The sequence below is a fragment of the Heteronotia binoei genome, chromosome 4 (genome assembly GCF_032191835.1).
Source record: "Heteronotia binoei isolate CCM8104 ecotype False Entrance Well chromosome 4, APGP_CSIRO_Hbin_v1, whole genome shotgun sequence".
Classification (NCBI taxonomy): domain Eukaryota; kingdom Metazoa; phylum Chordata; class Lepidosauria; order Squamata; family Gekkonidae; genus Heteronotia; species Heteronotia binoei.
The window spans coordinates 146,750,985-146,776,399 of record NC_083226.1 but is presented as its reverse complement, the minus strand read 5'-3'; the positions used below and the strand labels follow the sequence as shown (position 1 = coordinate 146,776,399).

Sequence of the window (25,415 nt, the reverse complement as noted above, 5' to 3'; positions counted from 1 at the left end):
GTTCTGCAACTCACTCTGCTGTTGTTGTTTTTCTGCAACAGATTATATTTTATGTTATTTGTAGTCTACTTTTTTGCTGAGATTCAAGGCGGGTTACAAGATTTAAGAGCAATGCAATAAAAACCAGTATAAGACATGACATACTATAAATAGCGTGGAATGGATAACAGTTGTATAACAATGGTTTGGTTTTCTAACAGAAATAGAAAACAATAAAAAAAATTAAACACTGATAAATATGTACAATAAACAGTGCAATAAATGACAACCATGTTTCCTTTATAGAAGTGTCATCCTGACAATTCTGTTTTATACATCTTCAGAACAATATAAGTGTCAGATAGGTTTCTTGGCTTAACTAATCCATTCTGTTCTATTGGAATTTATACAGAGTTTTCATTAATGGCTTGTCATTGCAAAAACACTTTTTTGTTGTTGTTTTGTAGAAAACATTAAGAGCCATGCTGGTATATACACCATGTCATAGCCTAACAGAAAGGGCAAAGTTGCAGCAGCTTCTAAAGCCAGTTATAGAGACTATACTGGTGAAATGTGCGGATGCAAACAGGTATTGTTTTGGTCTAGTGGTCTTGGCTTTTGAAATGTGCTTTTCCCCCTTAAAACATTAGCAACAAATACCTTTGAAACTTGTTTAGTCCGTTGATAGAAATGCATGCCGTTCCTTTATGAAAAGTTCCTTTATACAAGTCCTCAAAGCAGAAACATTAAGGGGTTTTTTTGTAGTAGGAGCTCCTTTGCATATTAGGCTACACCCCCTGATGTAGCCAATCCTCCTGGAGCTTTCAGTAGGCCCTGTACTAAGAGCCCTGTGAGCTCTTGGAGGATTGGCTACATCAGGGGTGTGTGGCCTAATATGCAAAGGAGTTCCTGCTACAAAAAAAGTCCTGGAAAAATTAGTAGAACATGGCAAAATAAGTACCCATAGCACATTACTTTAGCTAGGTTTAGAAGATGATGAATACGTGAGTAAAAACTGTGTGTTATGCAGAGGTTCCAAAGTGGGACAGTTTTAGCTTCTGAGAAGCGCATACTTTCCTCCTCATGAAGAGCCTGAGCTATTCCAAAGCCTGCTTTAATCTCTTCCTTGCAACAAAAGCAAACTTTAGATCCCAGATGGACTTCTAGAGGGCACCAAAATAGCAGTAGGCAGTATGTTGCTCGGAAATGCCTGGTTCTGCCAGTGCCAAAGCAACATGTTGATGCAAGGTCAAAACACATCTCCAGAGAACAAGAAATCTGAATTCTGATCTGCAAATATTATCACATAGGTTTTTTTAAATTAGAAATTTCAAAAGATTTTTTTTTTCAGGCTTTAAATTTGTGGCATCAGCTTTGGAAGGTGAAATCTGAAGTAGCTTTCAGCAATAGGGACTCCACTGACTTCAGTATACACAAGACCTCACTCCATAGCACCATATGGATCTGAGAAAGTTCTCAGGTCTATGTAATTGGCTTAGTAATCACCATCCTTCTTTATGAGCATTTGAAATTACCATCAAAGCCAAGCCAACCAACTATGGAAAAACTGGGTGGACTGGATGGAATTCATAGTAGATACCACCTTAAACTAAGAACAATTATAATTCCTAGATTTAGGATTAGTCATTGTTAAGTGGCCCATTTTCAGAAATAGCTGTAGGAAGTTTCAGATTGGTGTCAGTATAATTTGTCTGCGATCTCTGCCAGTAGGCGAGTTAGAATTGTTTTCTTGAAAAACTCTTATCCAGCCTTCAGTTGCCTCTGTTTGGAGGCATGAAATAAGGCCTGTTAAGGTGGTCAAAGGAAATATGACTTTTGCCAGTCTTACTGGTTGTGAAAGCAAAGAAAAGTACAGCAAAATGATGGCAGCTACCAGTTAAAGGAAATGGAATTAATGCCGTGTGCTCTTATAGAAACTCTAGGGGTCTTTTCTTCCTGTGTATGCACAGTTTCATATGTATGGCTGCACTGTGCAAAGTACTGTGTCAGGAACAATAATTACTTATCAGTGTACCCTTGTTTTACTCTCAGTTCAGTCCTAAGCAGTGCTACTTATTGACTTCAGTAGACATAGAAGTGTTTTACGCACTATAAGACTGCACTGTTAAGTATACGTAGAGGTATACGAGTAGATGAGTCTGAGTAAAATACTATTAATGAACAATGGAAATTGTCCACCCTCAGATGTTGCTATACTGTCGCTTATGAGATGCCTCTCAAAATATAATAATGTCTTTAATATAAAGTTCAAGTAATACAATTTACTTTTGATTTTTACTTGTTGTAGTCGCACGAGCCAGCTTTCAGTTTCTACGCTCCTGGAGATGTGCAAGGGCCAGGCAGGGATGCTGGCAGTTGGTAGTGAAATATTTAAGTCTGGTAAGACTTTTTGTTTTTCTATTTATTTATGTAACACTATTGGAATTCTCTGTGTTGTGGTGGAGATTTATCCATAATTTGAATTTCAGCATGGAAGAATTTCAGCATATGAAAAAGACAGTTAACGATAAACATGCATGTGAACATGGAATCACACAATATTTTTTTTAAATACTGGTCTTTTTAGACTCAAGGTGCCTAACAAAGCAACATGTTGTATGAATATAAAACAATGAATTACATAAATTTGGACTATGTTTGGGTTGGGATTAAGAAACAATGTATGTAATATGAGGTTTGAAAGGGGGAAGATGTTAAAATTAATGTTTATATATTTGATTATTATTAGAATATATGACCAGTAATTTTAATTTCTATAGAAGCTGTGTCAAATTCTAGCATGTTCAAGATTTGATCATAGCGGAAGCTTTGTTACATATTATGAAGAAAGATGTCAAGGGGTATCAGATTCTATCATTGATACAACAATAAATGAAGAAGGCGCATGTCTATGGTAAAAGCATTAGCACAATCCTAAGGGGGCATCTAAGGCAGAAGGGGCTGGTTACCAGTACATCAGTGGCTCTGCTGGTCTGTTCCCTAAAGAGAATCCGTTGAGGCTGAGAAATAGACAGATGCTCCTGCAGTAGGGCTGCATGGACTGTGTCCTTGCCATCGTGCTGACAACTACAGCATAGTGCTCACAAGACTTCATAGGGGTATGATGGTGTGGCTGTGATGGAGGGAACTTACCAATTACAGTGCATCAGCCATAGAGACCAACCCCACCCCCCAGCCCCAGGGGCATGGGAGCAGAGGAGCTGGAAGGGGTTATGTCCATGGCAGCTATCCCACCCCTTAAAGGCACAGGCCTCTGCCAAATGGAGCCAGCCTCAGGTGTCTGGCAGTCATCAGCAGGGGCACTTGCTAGCAGAACAGTCATGGCTTAGTCATGAACAGTCAGAACAGACACTTCCGCCTTAGACCCTCACCAGTCCGGCTTTCGTCCTGGTTATGGGACGGAGACAGTGCTGGTCGCCTTGGTGGATGACCTCCAGCGGCATCTGGACCGAGGCGGCGTGGCGGTGCTGATATTGTTGGACCTGTCGGCCGCATTTGATACGGTCGATCACCAGCTACTGGCCCGCCGGCTCGCCGACACGGGGATTGGGGGATTGGCCTTACAGTGGCTTTCCTCCTTCCTCGAAGGACGGGGACAAAGGGTGGCCATTGGGGGGGAGCGGTCCCGGAGGCACCCACTAGTATGCGGGGTGCCACAAGGCGCAGTTCTCTCCCCGATGTTGTTTAACATCTATATGCGCCCCCTTGCCCGGATTGCCCGGAGGTTTGGGCTTGGGTGCCATCAATATGCTGATGACACCCAGCTCTATCTACTAATGGATGGCCGGCCTGGCTCCGTCCCAGAAAGCCTGGACCTAGCATTGCAAGCCGTGGCAGGTTGGCTCAGACTAAGCGGGCTGAAGTTGAATCCAACGAAGACAGAGGTCCTTTGCTTGGGTCGCGGTGCCCTGGGAAGGGAAATCCCCTTGCCGGTTCTTGACGGTGTGCAGCTTAAAGCGGCACATAAGGTCAGGAGCCTGGGGGTTCTTCTGGAGCCTTCATTATCAATGGAGGCACAGATAGCGGCCGCTGCCAAGTCCGCGTTTTTTCATCTTCGACGGGCGAAGCAGTTGGCCCCCTTCCTGGAGCGCCGTGACCTAGCAATGGTGATCCATGCTACGGTCACCTCGAGACTGGACTACTGCAACGCCCTCTACATGGGGCTGCCCTTGTGCCGAACTCGGCGGCTGCAGCTGGTGCAGAATGCGGCGGCTAGGCTGTTGCTGGGGCTCCCAAGATGGGAGCACATACAGCCGGGGCTGCGCGGGCTGCACTGGCTGCCAGTGGTATACCGAGTTCGCTACAAAGTGCTGGTTATTACCTTTAAAGCCCTATATGGCCGAGGACCTACCTACCTGAGGGACCGTCTCTCCCCATACGAGCACCAGAGGGCACTGAGGTCATCTGGGAAAAACCAGTTGAATATCCCTGGGCCAAGGGAGGCCAGACTGAAGGCCACCCAGGATCGGGCCTTCTCTGTCACTGCTCCACTACTATGGAACCAACTTCCTGAGGAAGTGAGGGCCCTAAGAAGTTTAGATCAATTTCGTAGGGCCTGTAAGACCCACCTTTTCAGGATGGCCTTCAACTAGTGACAGAATCAATGACAAAGCTAGGCATGCTGCTGGAAATGTTTTAATGTCCTTTTTAGAAGTCTACCAAATCTAATGTTTATAACGCCACATTGTTATGTTATGTTAATTTTAATAATTTATAACTGTTTTAACCATGTTTTATAATGTAAAACCGATGTAATGTTTATTTTATGTTGTGAGCCGCCCTGAGCCCGCTCCGGCGGGGAGGGCGGGATAGAAATAAAAAATTATTATTATATTATTATGGTGCTGAGCCTGGCTCTGCTGCCTCTGGTGTCTGGATAGTTTTTCTCCTATTGGGTGGCCTGGCTTACCTAAAGGCTGGCAGTACAGCTGGTGGGTAAGTTCTTGGAAAGGAGGCAATGGGTTAATCTGCAGGTGCTCCCCTGATGAGTCATGCTCCCCCGTATTGTGTGTCCATTGTCTGAGTGCATGTCACCCACCACACATGGTCTGAGATGCTAAATCCCAAAAGTCAACCAGTGTTGCCCTGTGCTACACACCTTAGCTCTTGGCCTAGCCTGCCCTTGCACAAACTAAAGGTTATATTATCTGCTGAGTCCCACCTTTGGCAGTGGCAGGAGATGCAAGAGTTGGAGGCTGATGGGTGCTGGTCATGGCACCCATCAGACTCCTGTGGTTCTTGGGGCACCAGGGGATGTGGCAGTTGTTGGGGGGGGGATGCTTTTTCTCAACTCCATGAGAGTCTGGGGGCTACATGACAGGTCTTCCTGGTATAATTTGCCACCAGTTCTTGGGGGACATTTCCAAGCTGGAGCAGGTTAGAGAGAGGACTAATTCTCACCAGGCCCCTGAGCCTGCTCCTTATGCTGTTGGTACAGGAGCTTTGCACTGGTGGTGCAGCAGCAGTGGCACTTGGCACCGCAGCTCTGTGATAGCATATCTCTTGAGTTATGCTGGTGTAGTGACTGATCAGTTACCTGAATGCTTCCCACCCCCAGATTGTGCTGTCTGGGGGACTTGAAGCCTAAATTTGCAGCTCTTAAAATTATGATTGCACTTAATGCTTTTCAAGAACCATTAAAATATCACACTGAATGAAAAATCTTTTAATGTTGCCCTGGCTTTAATAAATGCATGTTAATACTAGCAATAAGGTGTTTTTTAAGATTTATGTAATATTTGTGTGATGTGTGTTGTTGCTCTAAACTTGTATTGGTTAGCAGTACAGGTGAAGATCAAATTTTTCATTTTAAAACTTCCACATTAATTTAAATGGTGTGAAAGTGGTTAGCATGGCTGAAACTCAGCTAATTTGGGCATTCTGAAAAATATCTACAATTTGTAGCCATGAGAAACCATGGCTTCACTTGCTAAAGGAAGCATCTGTCTATTCAAAATTCATGGAAGACAATCTGTTTGGGACTGTGAATAATTCCCACTGTTAATTTTTGTTTTGTTTTGTAGGGCCAATTGGTATAGGTGGCATTGATTTCATTTTAAATTGCATCCTTGGAACACAACCTGAATCGAACAACTGGCAAGCACTTCTTGGGCGTCTTTGTCTTATTGACAGGCTGCTTTTGGAGTTTCCTGGTGAATTTTATCCCCACATTGTCAGCGGGGATGTTTTACAGGCAGACACTGTAGTTGACAGGTACTGTTTCAGAAAGGTCTTGTGTTTTTGTTGAAACATTGTTTTACCTAGTGTCAAAACTGCAGTCATTTCAGAGAATTAACACTTTATGTCAGAAACTATTGGTGGGGGTGGGGGTGCTTCACCATGCTGATTTGTTGCTTTAAATGTTAAGCAATATGCTGCTTTTGGAGACATAGTGGTAATTAATTATGTTTGTGTTTACTGCTAGGTACAAAAAGCTGCTGTCACTGTTGAACTTTGCTCTGCAATCAATTGACAATTCCCATTCAATGGTTGGCAAACTGTCAAGAAGAGTATTTTTAAGTTCTGCCAGAATGGTTGCAAGAGTACCCCATGTGTTTGTAAAACTGCTAGAAATGTTGGGCATGACAAGCTCAACACATCACACAAGAATGCGTCGGCGGCTGATGGCCATAGCAGATGAAATGGAAATAGCAGAAGCCATCCAGCTTGGAATGGAGAACATGCATTCTGGTGAATGCAGGCGTGACTTTGCACAGCCTTTGGTTCCTAATAACTCCCCAGAGTCTACAGAGAGCAATACTCCCAATAACACAATCCAGTTATCAGGGAAAAATGGTAAAAGTTTAGGTGATAAAAAACCAAGTGCCAGTACAGAGGACATTTCTGATGCAGTGGCTGGCATTTCATTAGGTCTTCCTGTTTCTTCAGGAACTCTGGAGCAACCAAAACCAGCCATTCAGACAAAAGGTAGACCCCATAGTCAGTGCTTGAACTCTTCCCTCTCGTCCTGTCATTCCCAGTCAGCATTCCCAACCCTTCCTTCCCAGACTGCTCCACCTGTACCAGCAGGAGCAGATGTTTCTAAACTCAGACCTCAGGGATTTGTTCCCTGCAAGCTACCCTCTGCTTCTCCCCAAACGCAACGGAAGATGTCTCTCCAAATTCAAAGGAACGGTGTTGAAAATAAAGAATCAGAAAAACTTTCCCCAGTTTTCACACAGGCCAGGCCTTTGCCTTTCAGTCACATACACCGGCCAAAGCCATCTCGACCCACTACATGTGACTTGAACAAACAAGGAGAAACCTGCAAAAATAACATGACACTTAATTTAAATGAGATATCCCAGTGTGATAGTAGTGCGGTTATCCCAAGCGAAGAGACTGTTTTCACTCCCGTAGAGGAAAAACGTCAACTGGATCTTAATACAGAGCTCAATTCCAGTATGGAGGACTTACTTGAGGCATCCATGCCAACAAGTGATGGAACAGTTACTTTCAAGTCTGAAGTGGCAGTTCTGTCTCCAGAACGGGCAGAAAACGACGACACGTACAAAGATGACGTGAATCACAATCAGAAATGCAAGGAAAAGATGGAAGCTGAAGAAGAGGAAGCTTTAGCTATCGCCATGGCAATGTCAGCATCTCAAGATGCACTTCCCGTAGTTCCTCAGCTGCAGGTTGAAAATGGTGAAGATATCATTATTATTCAGCAGGATGTGAGTAAATCGATCTTTGTTTTATAAGCCTTCTGCAAGTCTTGTTTGGGTCTACCTCCTATGTAGTACATGTGGGAAACTGAAGGTGAAACAGATTTCCCTTTTGAAATGGTACTCTTCATATAGAGCAGATCAGCTCCCTGTATGAGTTTAAAGTACCAAAAGTCACTGATAATGTGGAATTTATGCTGAGTGATTAGGAATACACTTGGTTTTTATTAAGTGTACAGCTAAAGCATGCACTTAGCTGAAAAAATTATAGTGAGGAAGCAGTCAGTTTAGAGACTTCTTTCAAATTCATGTGTGGGTTTCAAAAATGCTTGAACATTACCCCTCCCCCCCCCCCGAAACTGTTAAAACAGTGCAGGTTTCCTGCGGCATTCTGTGATCCCTGAGAATTCACAATTTCTGGGCTGTGAATCCTGAGAAGTGAAAGTCCTGTTTTTTAAAAAAACTTGCTAATCGTTTTCTGTCACTACTAATACAAACAAACAAAAACAAGGCATGCAGATGTTCTGAGTTCATTGACCACTAATGGTTTACTTTGTAGACACCAGAGACCCTGCCTGGGCATACCAAAGCAAAGCACCATTACAGGGAAGACATAGAGTGGCTTAAAGGTCAACAAATTGGCCTTGGTGCCTTTTCTTCATGTTATCAAGCTCAGGATGTTGGAACTGGGACACTAATGGCAGTGAAACAGGTAAATGTTGTTGTCTGAATCCTTTTGAAGTGTTGAATGAATGGAAAATAGACTAGAAGTGTATAAGTTTTGTACTTGCACTTTTAAAAAAAAATCAGACAAGGCTTTTTTTGAGGATTTCTGAAATTCATTTTGTCTGGTGCTTATTCTTTTGACAAATGTGCTTGTGCAGTTCGGCCTCTCCTGTGCCTTCAAAGGACCTTTAATGTGGCTGCACTTTCAGCCCTAAGAAGTGAATTTGAACCTAATTGATGTGTCTCCATGTGATCTCTAGAAAGATCACTCTTACTCAGCATGTACTGCTCTGCACAGCTCATTATGTAAGGATAGCAAAGGATTTGCCACTTACGTGGACAGCTTCACAAAGGGGTTGTTTTTCTTCACAAGATTTTAATTCATGAAAGACAAAATATACACGATGTCATTTGTAATGAGTTTATTTTGTTTCACTTACATTTGATAGAGGGCACTTTTTCCTCCGTGGTTTTTTTTTGGGGGGGGGGGTGTAAAGAAAACATTTTACCTGTAAATGCATGTAAGAAAAATGTGTGTGAGCTGCCCTTACGTGGCTATGTAAAAGAAGGAAGAAAAGAGACTGTCCCCCCAGGGCCCCGAAAATTTGTTTTGGAAGAGATGTGAAGCAGTAAGTAGAAAGAGTGAGCAGCAGGTATACAGGAGGGCAGAAGGTATGGCGCATACTGGATAGAGAGAGGTCCATGTGTGTCCAGAGTGTCCAGCCTCTTCCATACACTACTCAGCAAGGCATGTGGCTTCAGCAACAGTTGTACCGGTCATTATTTGTGCTGCTGGGATGAAATGTATTTCAAAGCACTGTGTTTAAGGAACTGTTGAAGCGAAATCTGACCCAGTTTTGTGCAAAACAGGTGACATATGTCAGGAATACATCATCAGAGCAGGAAGAGGTTGTAGAAGCCTTGAGGGAGGAGATAAGAATGATGAGTCATCTGAATCACCCTAATATCATTCGAATGTTGGGTGCTACATGTGAAAAGAGCAACTACAATCTCTTTATAGAATGGATGGCAGGTATGTATATCCCATTAAGGGAGCAACTGTTTCATTGTATGTACTTTTCCCGCGTCTTGTATGCCTTGTCATTGTCAGCCTTCTTCTGAATCACTTTGCCTGTTCTGATGGTACATAGACTAAAGAGAGAGAATTGGGAAACTCGTGACAATATACAATACTTAGTAGACAACGTGTGACATATAGTAGACAATCCTTTCTCTACCCTGATATCTTTATATGTTTAGAAATGCATGCATCTAGCAGGCAAGGGATTTTTCTGGTACTAATAATTCAAGAGTGCCCACAACTGACAGGCTTGCATCTTGGCATAAGCAGTCTTGCACTGTTAAACCTTATAGTCAGTTCCACAGCCAACAGGGAACCATTTCACCTGCATCCCTCTCATTTGTAGGTTGACTTGTATCTAGTTAAGTATACATGATTTTACTACGTAAAGCACATGTCAAGCTCATGGGAATGAAGAAGAAAAATGAGAAGCTTACTATGAATGCTGAGAGACATGTAAGACAAGACATGGAAGTGTGAGTAGCAGTACAGACAGTGCTCTGAAAAGCAGTGCTTTTTTGTAGCAGGAACTCCTTTGCATATTAGGCCACACACCCCTGATGTAACCAATCCAAGAGCTTATAGGGCTCTTAGTACAGGGCCTACTGTAAGCTCCAGGAGGATTGGCTACATCAGGTGTGTGGCCTAACATGCAAAGTAGTTCCTGCTACAAAAAAGTGAAAATCAGCAGTTGAGAATATTTCCAGACCGATTTCCATCATAGTGTCATAATAAAAAGTTGTGTTTATTACTTGGAAGAAAATAATATTTTAGTTTTCCCTTTCTTCCCAGATACAAATATAGATCCTTTAAACATCCTTTTTCCCCCTTACTGAACACATAGCAGTGCTATTTCAAAATTTCAAAGATGGCTTTGCTTGTGTAAGCCTCAATTTCACATGCAGTTCCTTATCCAAAAGAGATTTCTTGCGTTCAGGTATGCCCTGTGGATAAATTAAGGCAAGTGCTATTCCAGCAGGACTGTCTGCTCCTGTATACTTTAATCTTCAAAGCAATACTTGTTACTGACAGAACTATTACTTTTTAAATGCAGTTAGGATTTCCAGAAAAAAAATAAGCTTTGTTCTAAAAGTTATGTATAAAAATTTTTTGTCCCTGTTAATAGATATGTCACATAAGAGGAAAAAATATAAGGGATTATTTTGGAAAGTTCACTAACTACTTTAATTAAAAACAAAACTGTTAGTTAAACTTTGAGTTTAATGTATGTAAGGGACTGTATTATGAGGTGTTAAGTGCTGCAAAATAGAACAGTAAGTGTTTAGAGAAATTCAATTGTCAAGGTACAGGAACTTTATAAAATCTTAATTTTAAATAAAACACAAGCTTTCCAGCTGCAATACAAGCTGTCCATAAAATAAAAACTTGTTAGTAAAATATAAAAGGTTACTATCCTCTCTAAAGGGCACCATATTATTAAGCATAAGATCTTCAAAAATGAATGTACAAAGCTGCCTTTAAAGCTGTTTCCTTTCCAGCACTGTGTTTCAAATTTTGCAAGTCTTTCAACTATGTAGCTACATTCAAAGGTCTAGATTAGATTCTCTTCATAAGGAGTGATAAGGCTTACAAAAGTATATTGTTATCTTCCAGGGGGATCTGTTGCTCATTTGTTAAGTAAATATGGAGCCTTCAAAGAGTCTGTAGTTGCAAACTACACAGAACAGCTGCTTCGTGGCCTTGCTTACCTTCATGAGAATCAAATCATTCACCGGGATGTGAAAGGTAGGAACAGTGTTTACTAACAGTTGGCCAGACAGATATTGGCCTCTCTTCTGTTCTTTTGAACCCTCTAGTGGAGGGGGGGTTGGAAACTATTTTCAGTATCCCAGTCTCTTGTACACTCACTTTTGTGACCTTTAAATATATTTAGACTTCCTTATCTTGAATTTGTTTGAATTGCAAATTGTTTTAAAAACTAATGGAACTAATTCTTGGAGTGTCAGTTGCAAGGCTCGTTGTTCTGTTTAAATTCTTTGGGAGTTTTAGTATATATACTTTTGCTGGAAACTGCCTCCGGAATTTTTTTTAACAGAGTATGGCATGTTATTTTTTTTTCAAAAAGGCACACAGTTTTAAAAGCCACCCTTCTTTCAACAGCTATTATGTTCAAAAAGTTTCTCTGATGGCCTGTATTCATAGCTCTGAAAATGTGAGATGAGAGAGGTGGGAACCTTCTAAGGTGCCCTACAGATGTGGTCTTTAAGTCCAACTGTGGTGTACGGCTGGATTGATCCAGGAAGCAAGAGTGCTGACCTGCCATTTCCAGTTAGTATGAGAAGATGCATAGGCAGCAGTGTGTGTGTCTCCTTACTGCATCGGCAGTTCTTTGTGGTGGGAAGGTTCATTCTTATCCCAAAAATGTTTTGTGCCTGTTAGACTTAAAGATAGCTTCCCAGTAGTCAAGGAACCACTTGATCTGCTATAGATATACAGGAAATAAGCTCTGGCATTCTACCCAGAACAAGCATGGCCTGCTTGGATGTTGTTGTTAATTCCTCATCTGTATGCTTTAAGAATTGAGCAAAGCTGCTTCCTCTGTGAGAACAAATGATCTTCTTCGTGGTCTCTGTGCAGTCCCACACATGGGTTTTCCCGTCAGGACGAACCCTACCTCGGAGATTTTAAAAGCTAGCCTAGGCGTTATTTTTGGCGCGCACTCCCTTCGGTCCTGGGGAGCAGGCATCCACTGCGCATGCCTGGAACGGGAGGGAGGCGCCCCACCCACCCAGTTTCTTTCCAACCGTCGCCCAGGATAGTCTTACCTCGCTGCGCTCCTCTTTTACCTCAGAGCTTAGCCTTCATTCTTCCCCGCTTTTTCTCTTCTATTCCGCATTATTATCCACCTTCCTTCTTATATTCTTATATTCTTTCAAAAAAAAAAAAGAAAAAAAGAAAAAAATATATCTTCCCTGCTTTTTACCTCAGACCTCCCTTCCCCTACCCCCCCCCCCCCCGGGCGTATGGAAGGAAGGGACAGTAAAATAACCTTTAAAAGGTGTTCGCGTTGTAGGGCGAAAATCCCTACATCAGACGGACATTCACTTTGCTTATTTTGCCTGGGAGAAACTCATAAAGTGGACGCCTGTGCGCATTGCCTTCAATTCGGCAAACAGGCGCGAAAAAACAGAGCCGCTAGACTAAGAAGTCATCTTATGGAGTCTGTGCTTCACCCTGAGATGTCGCAATCCTCCTCCGCAAGTAAGTCGCCTCCCCTTCTGACTCCCCAAGGGGACGGCGCAAGGTCGGCAGCTTCAGTGGCCATTGTTCCCAGCAAGCATAAGCCCGGCGATGCCGCGAAGACCGGCGACGGCGCGAGAACGTCAGAACAAACGGCCGCGCCTATTAAAATGAAAAGTGGGAAGCACACCAAGAAGCACAAGCACTCCGATCCGAAGGGCCCGAAGGATTCGAGAAAACCTACCGACCCGAAGGACCCGAAAAAACCTACCGACCCGAAGGACTCGAGGAAACCCACCGACCCGAACAAACCTTCGGAACAGCAGAAAGCCCACGAGCCTGACAGACAAGGTGATCCGTCCACACCCGGATCCAATACCCAAGAAGCGGCTACGCCGCTTACGGAATCACCGCATCAGCAGACGGAAGAAGTTATCCCGATTCCGTCCCGATCCCCTTCATTGCAAGGATCCATACAAGACCCTTCGCTTGAGAAGATCCGAGACCCGATCCGAGACCCGCTGCAATGGACTCAACAACACATCAACCCCAGATCGTTTCGCGATATGTCGAATCCCATCCAATATAGACACGACGCTCATCGGTACTTTGATACTCATCGGTTCCCAGCCAGATCTCCGAGCATTGAGAGACATCGGTACCATCATACGCGTTTCCCAGAGAGATCCCCTAGCAGGGGGAGGGACCGCTATCGCTACAATCCGAGATCTCGGTCTCCATCCATGTCCCCGAGAAGACGCTACTACGCTTCGAGGTCTCCATCAATGGATTCTCATCAATGTTGCGGTTACCACCACTCTCGGTACCGTACTGATTACCACAGGAACCAATCCAAGGAAGCAACTCCCGTCCAACGGAGTAAGCAACAAACGAAACAGCCATCTCCGACTCCTTCCACTTCGACTTCTAAGCCTAAGAACACGAGTCCAACCAGACCAGACCCACAGGCACCCGAGCCTGACAACTCTGATGCCGAATCCGAGGCACAATCATCGGAGTCGATGCAATCGATGTCCTCTCCTGGGTCCCCAGCTTCAGATATTGCGAAGCCTGCAGATTTGTCACCATCCGACGGAGCCAAAACATATCTGGACTTGGTCGCAAACATGGCTTCTGCTCTTAATGTTAAACTTACATCGGACGCACCCAAGGTCACGGATGTGGTTCACGATTTGGTCCATTCAGACCTACCCGCTGGTTCCTTTCTGCCGATGCTCCCGGTACACCTAGATGCCATTAAAGAAGCCTGGGACAAGCCGGCATCTATCCCCCCCACTTCAAAGCGCATCGAATCCCTATACAAGATTCAAGCTACGGAGTCAAAGTTCCTGTTCAGTCACCCGGCTCCGAATTCAATGATAGTTCACTCTTCCTCCAAATCGAAGCAGACCCGTCATCCCGTACCCCCTGAGAAGGAGGGCAGGAAATTGGACACTCTGGGAAGGAAGATGTATTCCATCTCCACAGCAAACGCCAAAATCAATAATTATTTGGCATACTTTGCTGCTTACTCCCACAATCTATCCTCCCAGCTAAGCACACTTGTCTCGGCCCTGCCAGAACCTTCTCAAAAACAGGCATGCACATTATTACAAGAGCTCAATAGAGTCTCCAAACAGCAAATAAATACCATTCGTCACTCAGTGGGGTGCACCTCCAAGGCGATGGCTGCCTCAATTGCCTTGAGAAGACACGCCTGGCTTCGCTCCTCCTCGCTACAACCCGATATTAAATTCAAAATCGAGGATCTCCCTTTTGACGGCCAAGGCCTTTTTAATGCTACGACAGACGACATACTCACCACAGTCGACGACAGCCGCAAACGGGCAAAAAGACTTGGTGTGATTCAACAGCAGCAGCAGGGCTACAAAGCCAGACCATGGAAGCCAATACCATTCAAACGCTCCAGGTCCCCTCGACAATCGGAATACTGGAAGCGTAAGGCTCCTCCATCCAAGCAGCCTTTCAACCAAAGGCAGCAAAGACCACAACAACCTAAGAAGACTGCAACTTCATCCAAGCAGTCTCTTTGACTCTTTACCTCTAGCACTTCACCACACTTCCAGACTCCTACCGTTCTACGACAACTGGAAGTTAATTACCACAGACAAATGGGTCCTGAATATCATTCTAAGAGGCTATTCAATAGAGTTTCATTCTCCCCCTGCAAGACACCACTTTGTTGCAACCCCTCCATCCCCGCCCCTCCAAGAAGAGATCATCACTTTAATGGCCAAGGCGGCCATAGAACCTGTCCCAGATCAGTACCATCGGACGGGCTTCTATTCCCGGTACTTTCTAGTTCCCAAAAGGGATGGAGGTCAGCGCCCGATTTTAGACCTCAGGGCTCTCAACAAGTTCATCCACCACAAAAAATTCAGGATGGTTACCCTTCAATCCATTCTGCCCCTAATCCCTCAGAATGCTTGGATGGCGCTGGTAGATTTACAGGCTGCCTATTTCCACCTAACAATCCATCAATGCCACAGAAAGTTCCTGAGATTTGCCGTGGGAAACAGACATTATCAGTTTCGAGCGCTTCCGTTCGGACTCTCCACAGCACCCAGGACTTTTACAAAGTGTATGGCGGTGGTCGCTGCATCCCTCAGACAGCGCGGAATTGCAACTTACCCGTACATAGACGATTGGCTCCTTGTAGGAGCTTCAAAGGCACAACTGGAAAAAGACATTGCTATAACTCTTACACTCTTAACAGACCTGGGTCTCCAAGTCAACCAGCAAAAATCGAATCTAATCCCCTCTCAGGACATTCAGTTCATAGGGGCTCGCCTCTGCACCACGGACCACAAGGCTTACCTCCCAACAGACAGGATAGCCTCTATTCATACACTAGCCACAGAAATAATGCAACAGCCCAGACAAACAGCTTTCATCATTCAACGCATGTTAGGACTCATGGCAGCGACAACGGCGGTCTTACCACATGCGAGACTCCGGATGAGGCCCCTACAAATCTGGTTTGTCCGTGCATTTCGTCCCCAACACCAATCTCAACAAACCCTCCTAACTGTCCCAAACAACGTCCTTCCCTCCCTGGGATGGTGGACAGTGCGAAATCATCTGCTAATAGGTATGCCATTCTTAAGACCAAGCCCGTCAGCAGTAGTCACAACAGATGCATCAAGGTGGGGCTGGGGAGCCCATCTGAACACCCTCTCAGTCCAGGGGCAATGGACGGCATACGAACAGTCGCTCCATATCAACTGCCTGGAGCTCTTAGCCGTCCACAGAGCCCTGAAATCATTCCTGCCATCTCTTCACGGCCGTCACGTTCAAATAGCGTCAGACAACGTGGCGACCGTGTTTTATATAAACAGGCAAGGAGGGACTGCATCTACCCGTCTGTGCAAACGAGCAATGCATCTCTGGCACTGGAGTATTGCACATCAGATCCATCTCACTGCAGTACATCTCCCCGGTGCCCAGAACACTCAAGCGGACACATTAAGCAGGTACCTCGTCAACGACCACGAGTGGTCACTCCACAGGCAGTACCTCCTACCAGTATTCCGGAAATTCGGAACACCATCAATAGATGTGTTTGCTGCACCAGACAATGCACAATGTGCTATCTTTTTTATGAGAGGTCCGCCCTCACCACAATCTGCAGGGGATGCCTTCATCCAGAACTGGACAGGTCCACTGCATTTTCTCTTCCCACCTTTTCCACTGATAACACGATCAATACAGAAAATTCAACTGGACAATACAAATTGTATTCTAGTCACACCGTGGTGGCCTCGCCAACCATGGTTCACAACGCTCCTTTTCCTATCGGACAATACTTACCATCACTTCCCCCGGGCCACGAACCTCCTCTCTCAACAGAACGGGTTCTTCACCACGACCCGGACAGACTTCGCTTGACGGCTTGGAGGATACTTTCTCGGAATTCCCTGAGGGAGTGAGAAATGTCCTATTAAATGCACGGAAACCATCAACGAGAAAATCATATTCCATGAAATGGAAAAGATTTTCCATCTACGCAACCAAGCATAACTTCAAACCTCTATCTGCTTCTATGCCTCAAATCTTGGCCTATACATTGTCTTTATCGGAGAAGGGGCTAACTCATTCGTCTTTAAAGGTGCACTTGGCAGCGATCTCAGCTTTTCACCCTCACATACAGGGCCGGTCTGTGTTTTCACACCCCGCTGCTAAATCCTTCTTGAAAGGAATCTTACACTTGCATCCACCATCACGGCAACTGTACCCCAGCTGGAGTTTATCTTTAGTATTGAGCCAGCTAATGAAGCCACCTTTTGAACCCATGGCTTCAATATCGCTGCATCTTCTCTCATGGAAAACGGCGCTGCTAGTCGCACTCACCTCCGCCAAAAGAGCCAGTGATATTTGTGCGTTTAGAGCAGACACACCTTATACCATTTTTCATCATGATAGGGTAGTGCTACGACCAGATCCTACCTTCTTACCTAAGGTAGTCTCCACGTTTCACCTGCACAGGATCACAACTCTGCCTGCTTTCTTTCAACGTCCTACAGATAAGGGCCAAGAAGCCCTACACTGCCTCGATGTTAGAAGGGCACTCGCTTATTACATACATAGGACAGCATCATTCAGGAAGGACTCCAGACTTTTTGTGGCCTATGGACGCCACAATAAGGGACAAAAGATATCTACGCAGAGACTTTCGAAATGGTTGGTTGCTGCTATAACGCTGTGTTACAGACTCGCAAAGCAGCCGGTTCCAACTGCATTACGAGCTCACTCTACAAGAGTTTTGTCAACATCATCTGCCTTAGCCAGAGGGGTCTCCATGGAAGACGTCTGTGCTGCTGCCGCCTGGTCTTCCACCTCGACCTTTGCTATGCACTACGCTCTGGACGTTCGTGCTAGGCAAGATGCCTCCTTTGGACAGGCAGTACTCCGCTCTATCTTCGACTAAAGATACGACCTGGGTCCGGTAAGTACCAACTTACCTTGGAGTCCAATACTTGTTTGACTGATTTGCATTAACTGTGCATTAAATTTTCTCTCCTACTCTAGTGCCAGCACCCACCGCCGTGCAGTTCAGCTTATCAGTCACCCATGTGTGGGACTGCACAGAGACCACGAAGAAGATAAACAGGTTGCTCACCTGTAACTGATGATCTTCGAGTGGTCATCTGTGCAGTCACACACGCCCGCCCAACCATCCCCGCTGCTGGCTACTGGTCCTCTACAACCGCTCATCTATTATGTCAGCGGCGGGGAAAGAAACTGGGTGGGTGGGGCGCCTCCCTCCCGTTCCAGGCATGCGCAGTGGATGCCTGCTCCCCAGGACGGAAGGGAGTGCGCGCCAAAAATAACGCCTAGGCTAGCTTTTAAAATCTCCGAGGTAGGGTTCGTCCTGACGGGAAAACCCATGTGTGTGACTGCACAGATGACCACTCGAAGATCATCAGTTACAGGTGAGCAACCTGTTTTTTCCTTACATAAAACTTTAAGATGTCAGTCTCCAAACTAAAGCATAATCTTCTGAATTCATTAAATTATATACAAAAGCTGTATATACCCTTTATTTCAAAGGGAAAAAAAAATAAGAGTCCAGATTTCAGTGTGTTCTTGATATATGGGAGAAAGGGGAGTGGGTAGGTTTCTGTATTGCCTGAACTCTTAGGAAAGAGTTATTGTGGAAAGAAAAATACCATGATATTTGGGGTTCTGTCTGTGTTACAGATGCACATATGGTAATATGTGAGAGAAATATGCAAGCAGTACTAAATGATAGCATTTTTCATGCAATTGACAGGTGCCAACTTGCTAATTGACAGTACAGGTCATAGGTTAAGAATTGCAGATTTTGGAGCTGCAGCTAGGTTGGCGTCTAAAGGAACGGGTGCTGGAGAGTTTCAAGGACAGTTGTTGGGGACCATTGCATTTATGGCACCTGAGGTAAGAATTCACTTCTTCAGCTTGGGGAGAGGCCTTATTTTTGTCCTATGCTTACGCTGCTGCAGCAGTGCAAACAGTTCTATAACTTGTATAAGTGCTTTATAGGTTTAAAAAATCCCACAGTACATCAACTCTAGAAGTATGTTCCTACCATAGCGCTAGCACTTCATTTGTGTCTTCCGTTTTCTCTCATGCTGAAAAGACTTCTTGCCCTGGCAATATAAACCAGCACCAGAATTCTGTTCTTTGCTGATGTAGTCTATTCAGCCCTTTGTCAATAGTAGGCTCTTTGGGGCTATCTGCTCAGCTTTCAACCTTGCGTCCCCCCCATCCTCCCCTTTGGGCTGTGCCTTACAGTCATACAATAGCCAGGCAGGTCACTTGATGGAAAACTTTTCAAGAGCTTTGGAAAGGCCACTTCCCCACTTCATAGCACTTGGAAGTGTCAGGGGTGGCAGATAAACTGTATGGGAGGACCTCACACTTGTATCTAATCACTGGATAATTAGCAGTTGGTTGTATAGGGATGGCTTTCAGGAAATGCCAGTCATCTATTGGCTACCTTTATAACAGCAAGAATTGTGCTTCTCAAAGAGCTGTTATCCATAAAATGTTTAATGTTTTTAACTTGCCCTGTCATCTTTTGGCACTACCTGTCATCCTCCTTGGGTGGCCAGTTTGGGGTAAATGCCATTTCATAACGCTTTGATACAGGTAAAGGCTTTGACTAACATCCTCTGGCAAGGGAACTTGCCAGTCATGACAAGTGTGACACCATTCAGAAGAGGGGGGCGGGGATGTTTATAACTATTGATCAAAGCACACATACTACTTTCTGTATCACACTTGGGTTGTGAAAAGAAGGGTGATCCGTTCTCACCTTGTTATATATAGCTGTAGTTACTGGACACTGCTATAGGGTAAGGTTGGATGTTTCCTAAAATTTTGATACTGCTGTTGAAGGATTTCTCACAGATAACAACTTGACTGACCAACCACCTGGGTGATGGTGGCCAGGGCACCCTTTAATAAAGAGCAATGGTTCAGGCCAGCAGTGTGGGTCTGTCGAACAGTATATAGAAACATACCTAGATTTGTTGATTTTGGGAGCTTTTCTTCTGATGTTTAGAATATGACTTATGTTATTAAATTGTTCTTCAAAGCAAAGAGCTACTGAAATTAATAAGTGCGATATTTTGCCTCAGGGCTGAACCACAAAAGGCCCGTTCTCCCTTTAAGATACATTTCTGTGGCCAGGAGACCCTTGTTGAAATTCTTTAGATGGATTTCATATTTAAAAAAATAGTTTTTAATTTAAGTGGATGCAAACATAAAATTGAAATATGCAAAATAAAAATACATAATGATGGCAAATGAATATGAAAATAAGTAGTAAGATAATTCAGCCTGTTTTTGGAGCCTATGGAATTTTTAACTCTGAGCAAAAGATAGTGGTTTGATGCATACAGGTTATGGAGTATTTCCACAAAGTTATTTTGTTATACATGCAAATCTGAACATGCTCCCCACCTCACGGAACTTTTACTGGGAGCACTATGCCAAATTGCAAGTACTTCTCAGTAATATTTGTTAAACTGCTAGTGATGCATGAGGCTTCTGTCAATATATGCTAAGTTGTTGGCAGAGAATTACGAGAAATTAAAGTTTTCTTTCCTTTAGGTATTGAGAGGCCAGCAGTATGGTAGGAGCTGTGACGTGTGGAGTGTTGGTTGTGCTATTATAGAAATGGCTTGTGCTAAACCCCCTTGGAACGCCGAGAAACATTCCAATCATCTTGCTTTGATATTCAAGGTATGGTTATACCTTAGTGGGAGAAATCTTATGGGAGCTTCCCTTTTGACCCCTCACAAATGGGAACAAGCAGGAAAAAATAGATGTAGACTTTGTGTTCCCTTCTAAAAAAATTCGTAAAGCAGAGTTAGTATAATGGTTTTGCATTGAGAAACTGTACCAAGTTGAAGAGGCAAATTCCAGATTATAAGACGACAGAAATATTTCCACTACCCAGCTAAGTAACGTGCGTTGTGTCCTTGTTCTGTAACCATTCTATTCTGATTTTGTGCAATTATGCAATAAGATATTAAAACACTTGCAAAGTCAGACTGACAAGTACATCTGGATGAATTTGCAACCCTATAGAATATGATATGAGAATGCAGAATGTGTGCTCCTGCTTGGTGTTCTGATGGATCCATCGTGCTGTAAAGCAATGCATATGTGGTTTAATCAAGATGTCCTGTTTAATGCAGACAGAGACATGCTTGCAAGTTTTTCTCTAGTATGCATCTGATGGGAGTCACCTTTGTATCTTATGTTCCCTGTGCAGATTGCCAGTGCAACTACAGCTCCATCGATCCCATCACATCTGTCTCCAGGTTTAAGAGATGTGACACTTCGGTGTTTGGAACTTCAACCTCAGGACAGGCCTCCAGCAAGGGAGTTGCTGAAACACCCCGTCTTCCGCACTACGTGGTAGATCTGTAAAAGTGGTGATACACTGAACATGATGCTACTGAATAGAGAACAATGCTGGTCTTCCTGTGCAGCTTGCACAGCAGTATGTGTTGACTGCTCAGCTGGCCTTAATTATACCTTTTGAGGACTTGAGGTCAGCAGAGGACCTATACTTAAGTATGTGACTGACAAATCGAGATCTCTTCCTAAGCTCAGTATGCAGCATTTCACAAATTGTGCAGAAATATGTAAACTGTGCCTTTCTCAAAGATCTGGGTCTTGGTGACAGGAAAGCAATTCGTCTTTTAAATCTGCATGATTATTTAGTGGAGAGGCAATTTTTAATTTTTTTAAAAAAAAATTGGAGCACTTTTTCAGCAATATTAGCAGCTGAGGGGCTCAGGAGCCATTGGAGAAACTACAGTTGCTGTTCCATTTCTTACCATGCATACATCAGCAGTTTTGGCTCAGCAACCCAATTTTATTTGTTACATCACTGGTCATGAAAAATATTCAGTGTGCTTGTATATGGAGAAAGAAACTTTGGACTGTTTTGAGACCACATTTTGCCTTTTTAAGAGTCACTGACCATGGCAGTTGTGGTTCACTGTGCATTCATATACTTGCTAGCCTTGTAACTTCTCTGTGGAAGTTGCAGTTCTGTGCTTTTATTTTTTTTTCCTTTGTTTTATATTCAGGGAAAACTTTTTTTTTTTTAAAACATATCCAGAATAGCTAGAACGAGGTTCAAGCTAAAATGTTGCTGGATAGCTTGTTGTTCTAAGAGACTGTGATACAGATTGATTTGAAAATCTGAAATAAAATGCTGTCTTTGAGTCAGTGTTTTCAATCAAGGTGTTGGTGAGGGAGAGGGGACTGCTCAGTTACTTTGAATAACAGGACATATAACCAAGAGTCAGTTAACTGTTAGGTATTTGAGCCTTTTTCATGTAAAAAAATCCTCTTGGTCGAACTGTGTAAAGAAGTTTCATGTGTCAAGCCTGCTGCCACCCACTTCCCGCTGTTATCAGCCTTTGGGAGACAAAGCTTTAATCCAGTCTTACTCTGTTTAGCACTGCATTACATGTCTACTCTTGATACCGTTTTGCCTGCTGTTTTCCTTCTGCCATACATCATTTGTTTACAGTCAATTTATAATTTATATGTAAATTTCCAGAAATTTTGAAGCCATGAGGAAAAGAACTGTTCGCCCCTTCTCCCAGGTTTTGGGGGGAAATCGAAATTTTGGGGAAAATTGAAATATATATGCAATACTTTTCTATCAAAATGAAACTTATTTTATTGCTTTAACATAAAATGCCTCATTTATAATTCAGTTAGCACATGAAATTGTACTAATTGGAATATTTATGGAATTTACAAGTATAAATGCCTTCGTTAACTGCAAGCATACCAAACACTTGAAAAAGTGCTGCAAACTGCTGTAACCCATGCCATCACAGAACACCTATCTAAAATTTTGTTATCTGGGAGGTAAGATGTTGATTGTCTACAGCATTCATAGGAAGTATCTGGTGCTGTAGGTTGTCTTAAATAAAAATGTTCATGTTATAAATTTTGTGTTAAACCTTGTCTTGGACAGGTTTTTCAGTGTTCCCCAAAATTTTCCAATTTTACACTTAAAAAAAACTTTTTAAAAACTCCTTGGGCAAAATGGAGTGTTTTCTTGGGATTTTTCCAAGCCTTGTTACATAATTGGGCAATCTTTCTAAAAAATTAAATCAAATCCCTAATTCCATACCATACCAAACCTTTAATGGCATAATAGATTCAGATAAAAATACACAGAATATAAAAATTTAAACATTGGAGATAAAATCAAAATAAAACCGAGCTTACAGATACATTCAAACATGGTCAGAATTAAATTTAAGGATGTCAACCAGAAATTTTGCCACAGCCTCACTAACCACCCCCTCAGTATCACTCAATAAATAATAACAGGGTGGCAGAATAGACAAATCTGGAGAAAAAGAAAGCTTGCCAAATAAATCTTTACGGAGGTTATGGTAAAAAGAACAATCAAGCAATATATGCTGGATTGAGTCAGGGGTATTCGCTCCACAGGAGCAAAGTCTGTCGGCTAAAGGGACTCGCTGATATCTCCCTTGTAAAACTTTGGAGGGAAACGCGTTTAGTCTGGCCAGCATAAATGCCCTGCGATGACTTGGAGTGGTTAGGTCTGATAGATAATTGGGCATTTTGCCACAAAAAGCATAAAGACCTAAGGAAGCTGGAGAGCAAGTATAAGGGAGAGTTGGCCGTAATTTCGTTTCCTCCAATTCCCACAGTCTCAGTTTAATACATCTGAAGATATATGACTCTTCAGAGGTAGAAAAATCATCTACCTCTAACCCCAATTGATTGAGTTTAGACAGAAGCAGTGCTGTCCAGGACGAAATATATGGGTCTCTTTTCATACAATCAAGAAGGCTGTTGGGATCTGTTCTAAAATGAATTTTGAGCCAGAATTTAAACACTGCAATCCAGGCTTTTGTCTCCACCAAAGACTGACCCACTTCAGAGCAGAGAGCAAAGTAGGACACACATTTTGGCAAACCAAGAATTTGTCTAAAGAATGAGGCTTGAATGCCCTCCACTTTCCTGGTAAAAGCTGAGATCCATATAGGGATACCATAGAGGATTTGGGCAAGCGTTTTGGCTTTGAATACTTTAATAGCTGCTGGAACTAATTGGTTGCCCCTTGCAAAGAAAAACTGTTTGATTTGAGCAGCTGAACACTTAGCCAAGTTGATGGTGTTGTTACGATGTGAAACCCAGCTTAACTTGTGGTTAAAAGTGATCCCCAAGTATTTAAAATTTTTTGTTTGCTCGATTGTTGAATTGCCAATAAACCATCTCTGTGGGCCCCAGCAATTTGAAAAGACAACTACTTTAGATTTGGCATAATTGATAGAGAGTGAATTACAATTACAGTAGTCATAAAAGGCGTTCAAATACCTTTGCAGGCCCACTCTTGTACAAGAGAGGATGGTAGTGTCATCGGCATAAAATCCCTAATTCTTTAGAAGACATTTGCAGAAAAATATGAGCTTGGACTGGAGGGAGGGAAACCCCTTTAATACAATGTTACTAAATGTTTCACCAGCAGTGCAGACTACTTTTTTTTCAGCAAATGAGTGTGTTATGATGATTTTAATGATGAGCTTTTAGACTGATGCATGGAATACATGAAGGAAAATGGCAGCTGTTCTTTTGCTTTTTAATGAGTCTTTTAAAAATAAAGTACTGATTTGTGTTTCAATCAACTTTGTTAAATAACTGTTCATGTTTTAACTCTTCAGAAGCCAGTTGAATTATTGACCAGAAATTGGTTATGCTCAAAGACTCAGGACAAACTAAATAAGCTATATTACTGTACATTATTGACAATGTACAGCTTTGCAAATTGGAATCAAAACAAGAGGTTTACAGCAATGATCATGCTAGCGTTAACTAAAAGTGATGCCATGAAATGTGGATGTGTGTTTCTTCTTGAAATGTTACATTCCTTTTGCTTTTTGAAGATTGGCAAACTTTGAAGAGTTAAAAACAAAAATTGAAATGTGAAGTTTGGTAGTTCTGTTTTTGTTTTTTGACTTCTGTTTCTTGACAGTTTAGAGTTTTTCATTATTCTAATCAGATTGTTTCCAAGTCTCTCATGTGCAAGCTTTAAAGGATGCACTCTTGCCAATTCATGTACTGGAAGATCAGTTGTCAGATCAATGCTGTTTCTGACAAAAATGTCAATTGTACAAACTGATGAACCTCAGCTAATCAGTATTACCTTTTTAGATCACCATGCTACCACGTATCAAACTCAGACTGCCTCTCGGTGTCTAAATGCATTGAGTTTGTTTGCATTTCCCTCAGCTTGCTAGTAATTGTGGTGTGTTTTAAATGCAGATGTGATGTAATCTTTATTTTCTTTGGATCAAAGCTGGACTGAAAATTGTATTGTGTAATTATTTTTGTGTTCTTAATGTTATTTGGTACCTAAGTTGTAAATAACGTCTACTGCTGTTTTATTCCAGTTTCTACTACCTCAGGTGTCCTATAGATTTTCTTCTACCAAAGTTCACTTTCACAATGAAATTATATTTGCTATGTGACTGATTCCTAAGACTTCCAGGGGCTTAAGGGCTAACTTCTATTAGCACCTTACTGTGCAAGTAAATTTTAAAAATCTCTGGGTTAAGAAAATTTGGCTTCATTATATCCTTTGTTATTTTAAATATATCAAGATATTTTAATTAAAAGTTTTTACCCTGTTGAACCAATTTTATAGTATAATTTGTACCTATTTT

General features: G+C 42.8%; 1 protein-coding gene across 2 annotated transcripts in view; it reads left to right on the top strand.

Annotated features, from left to right (window-relative positions):
• The window catches only part of MAP3K1 (mitogen-activated protein kinase kinase kinase 1), a 67,280-nt gene extending 45,479 nt beyond the window's left edge, over window positions 1-21,801 (top strand). For both annotated transcript variants that reach the window (XM_060235971.1, XM_060235970.1), the window contains exons 11-20: window positions 447-568; window positions 2,288-2,379; window positions 6,024-6,213; window positions 6,425-7,676; window positions 8,227-8,379; window positions 9,264-9,426; window positions 11,089-11,220; window positions 18,470-18,612; window positions 20,293-20,424; window positions 20,960-21,801. In XM_060235971.1, the coding sequence (XP_060091954.1) occupies window positions 447-568; window positions 2,288-2,379; window positions 6,024-6,213; window positions 6,425-7,676; window positions 8,227-8,379; window positions 9,264-9,426; window positions 11,089-11,220; window positions 18,470-18,612; window positions 20,293-20,424; window positions 20,960-21,109 (2,529 nt within the window). In that variant the 3' untranslated portion in view covers window positions 21,110-21,801. The remainder of the gene's footprint in view (window positions 1-446; window positions 569-2,287; window positions 2,380-6,023; window positions 6,214-6,424; window positions 7,677-8,226; window positions 8,380-9,263; window positions 9,427-11,088; window positions 11,221-18,469; window positions 18,613-20,292; window positions 20,425-20,959) is intronic.
• The last annotated feature ends 3,614 nt before the right edge of the window (window positions 21,802-25,415 follow it).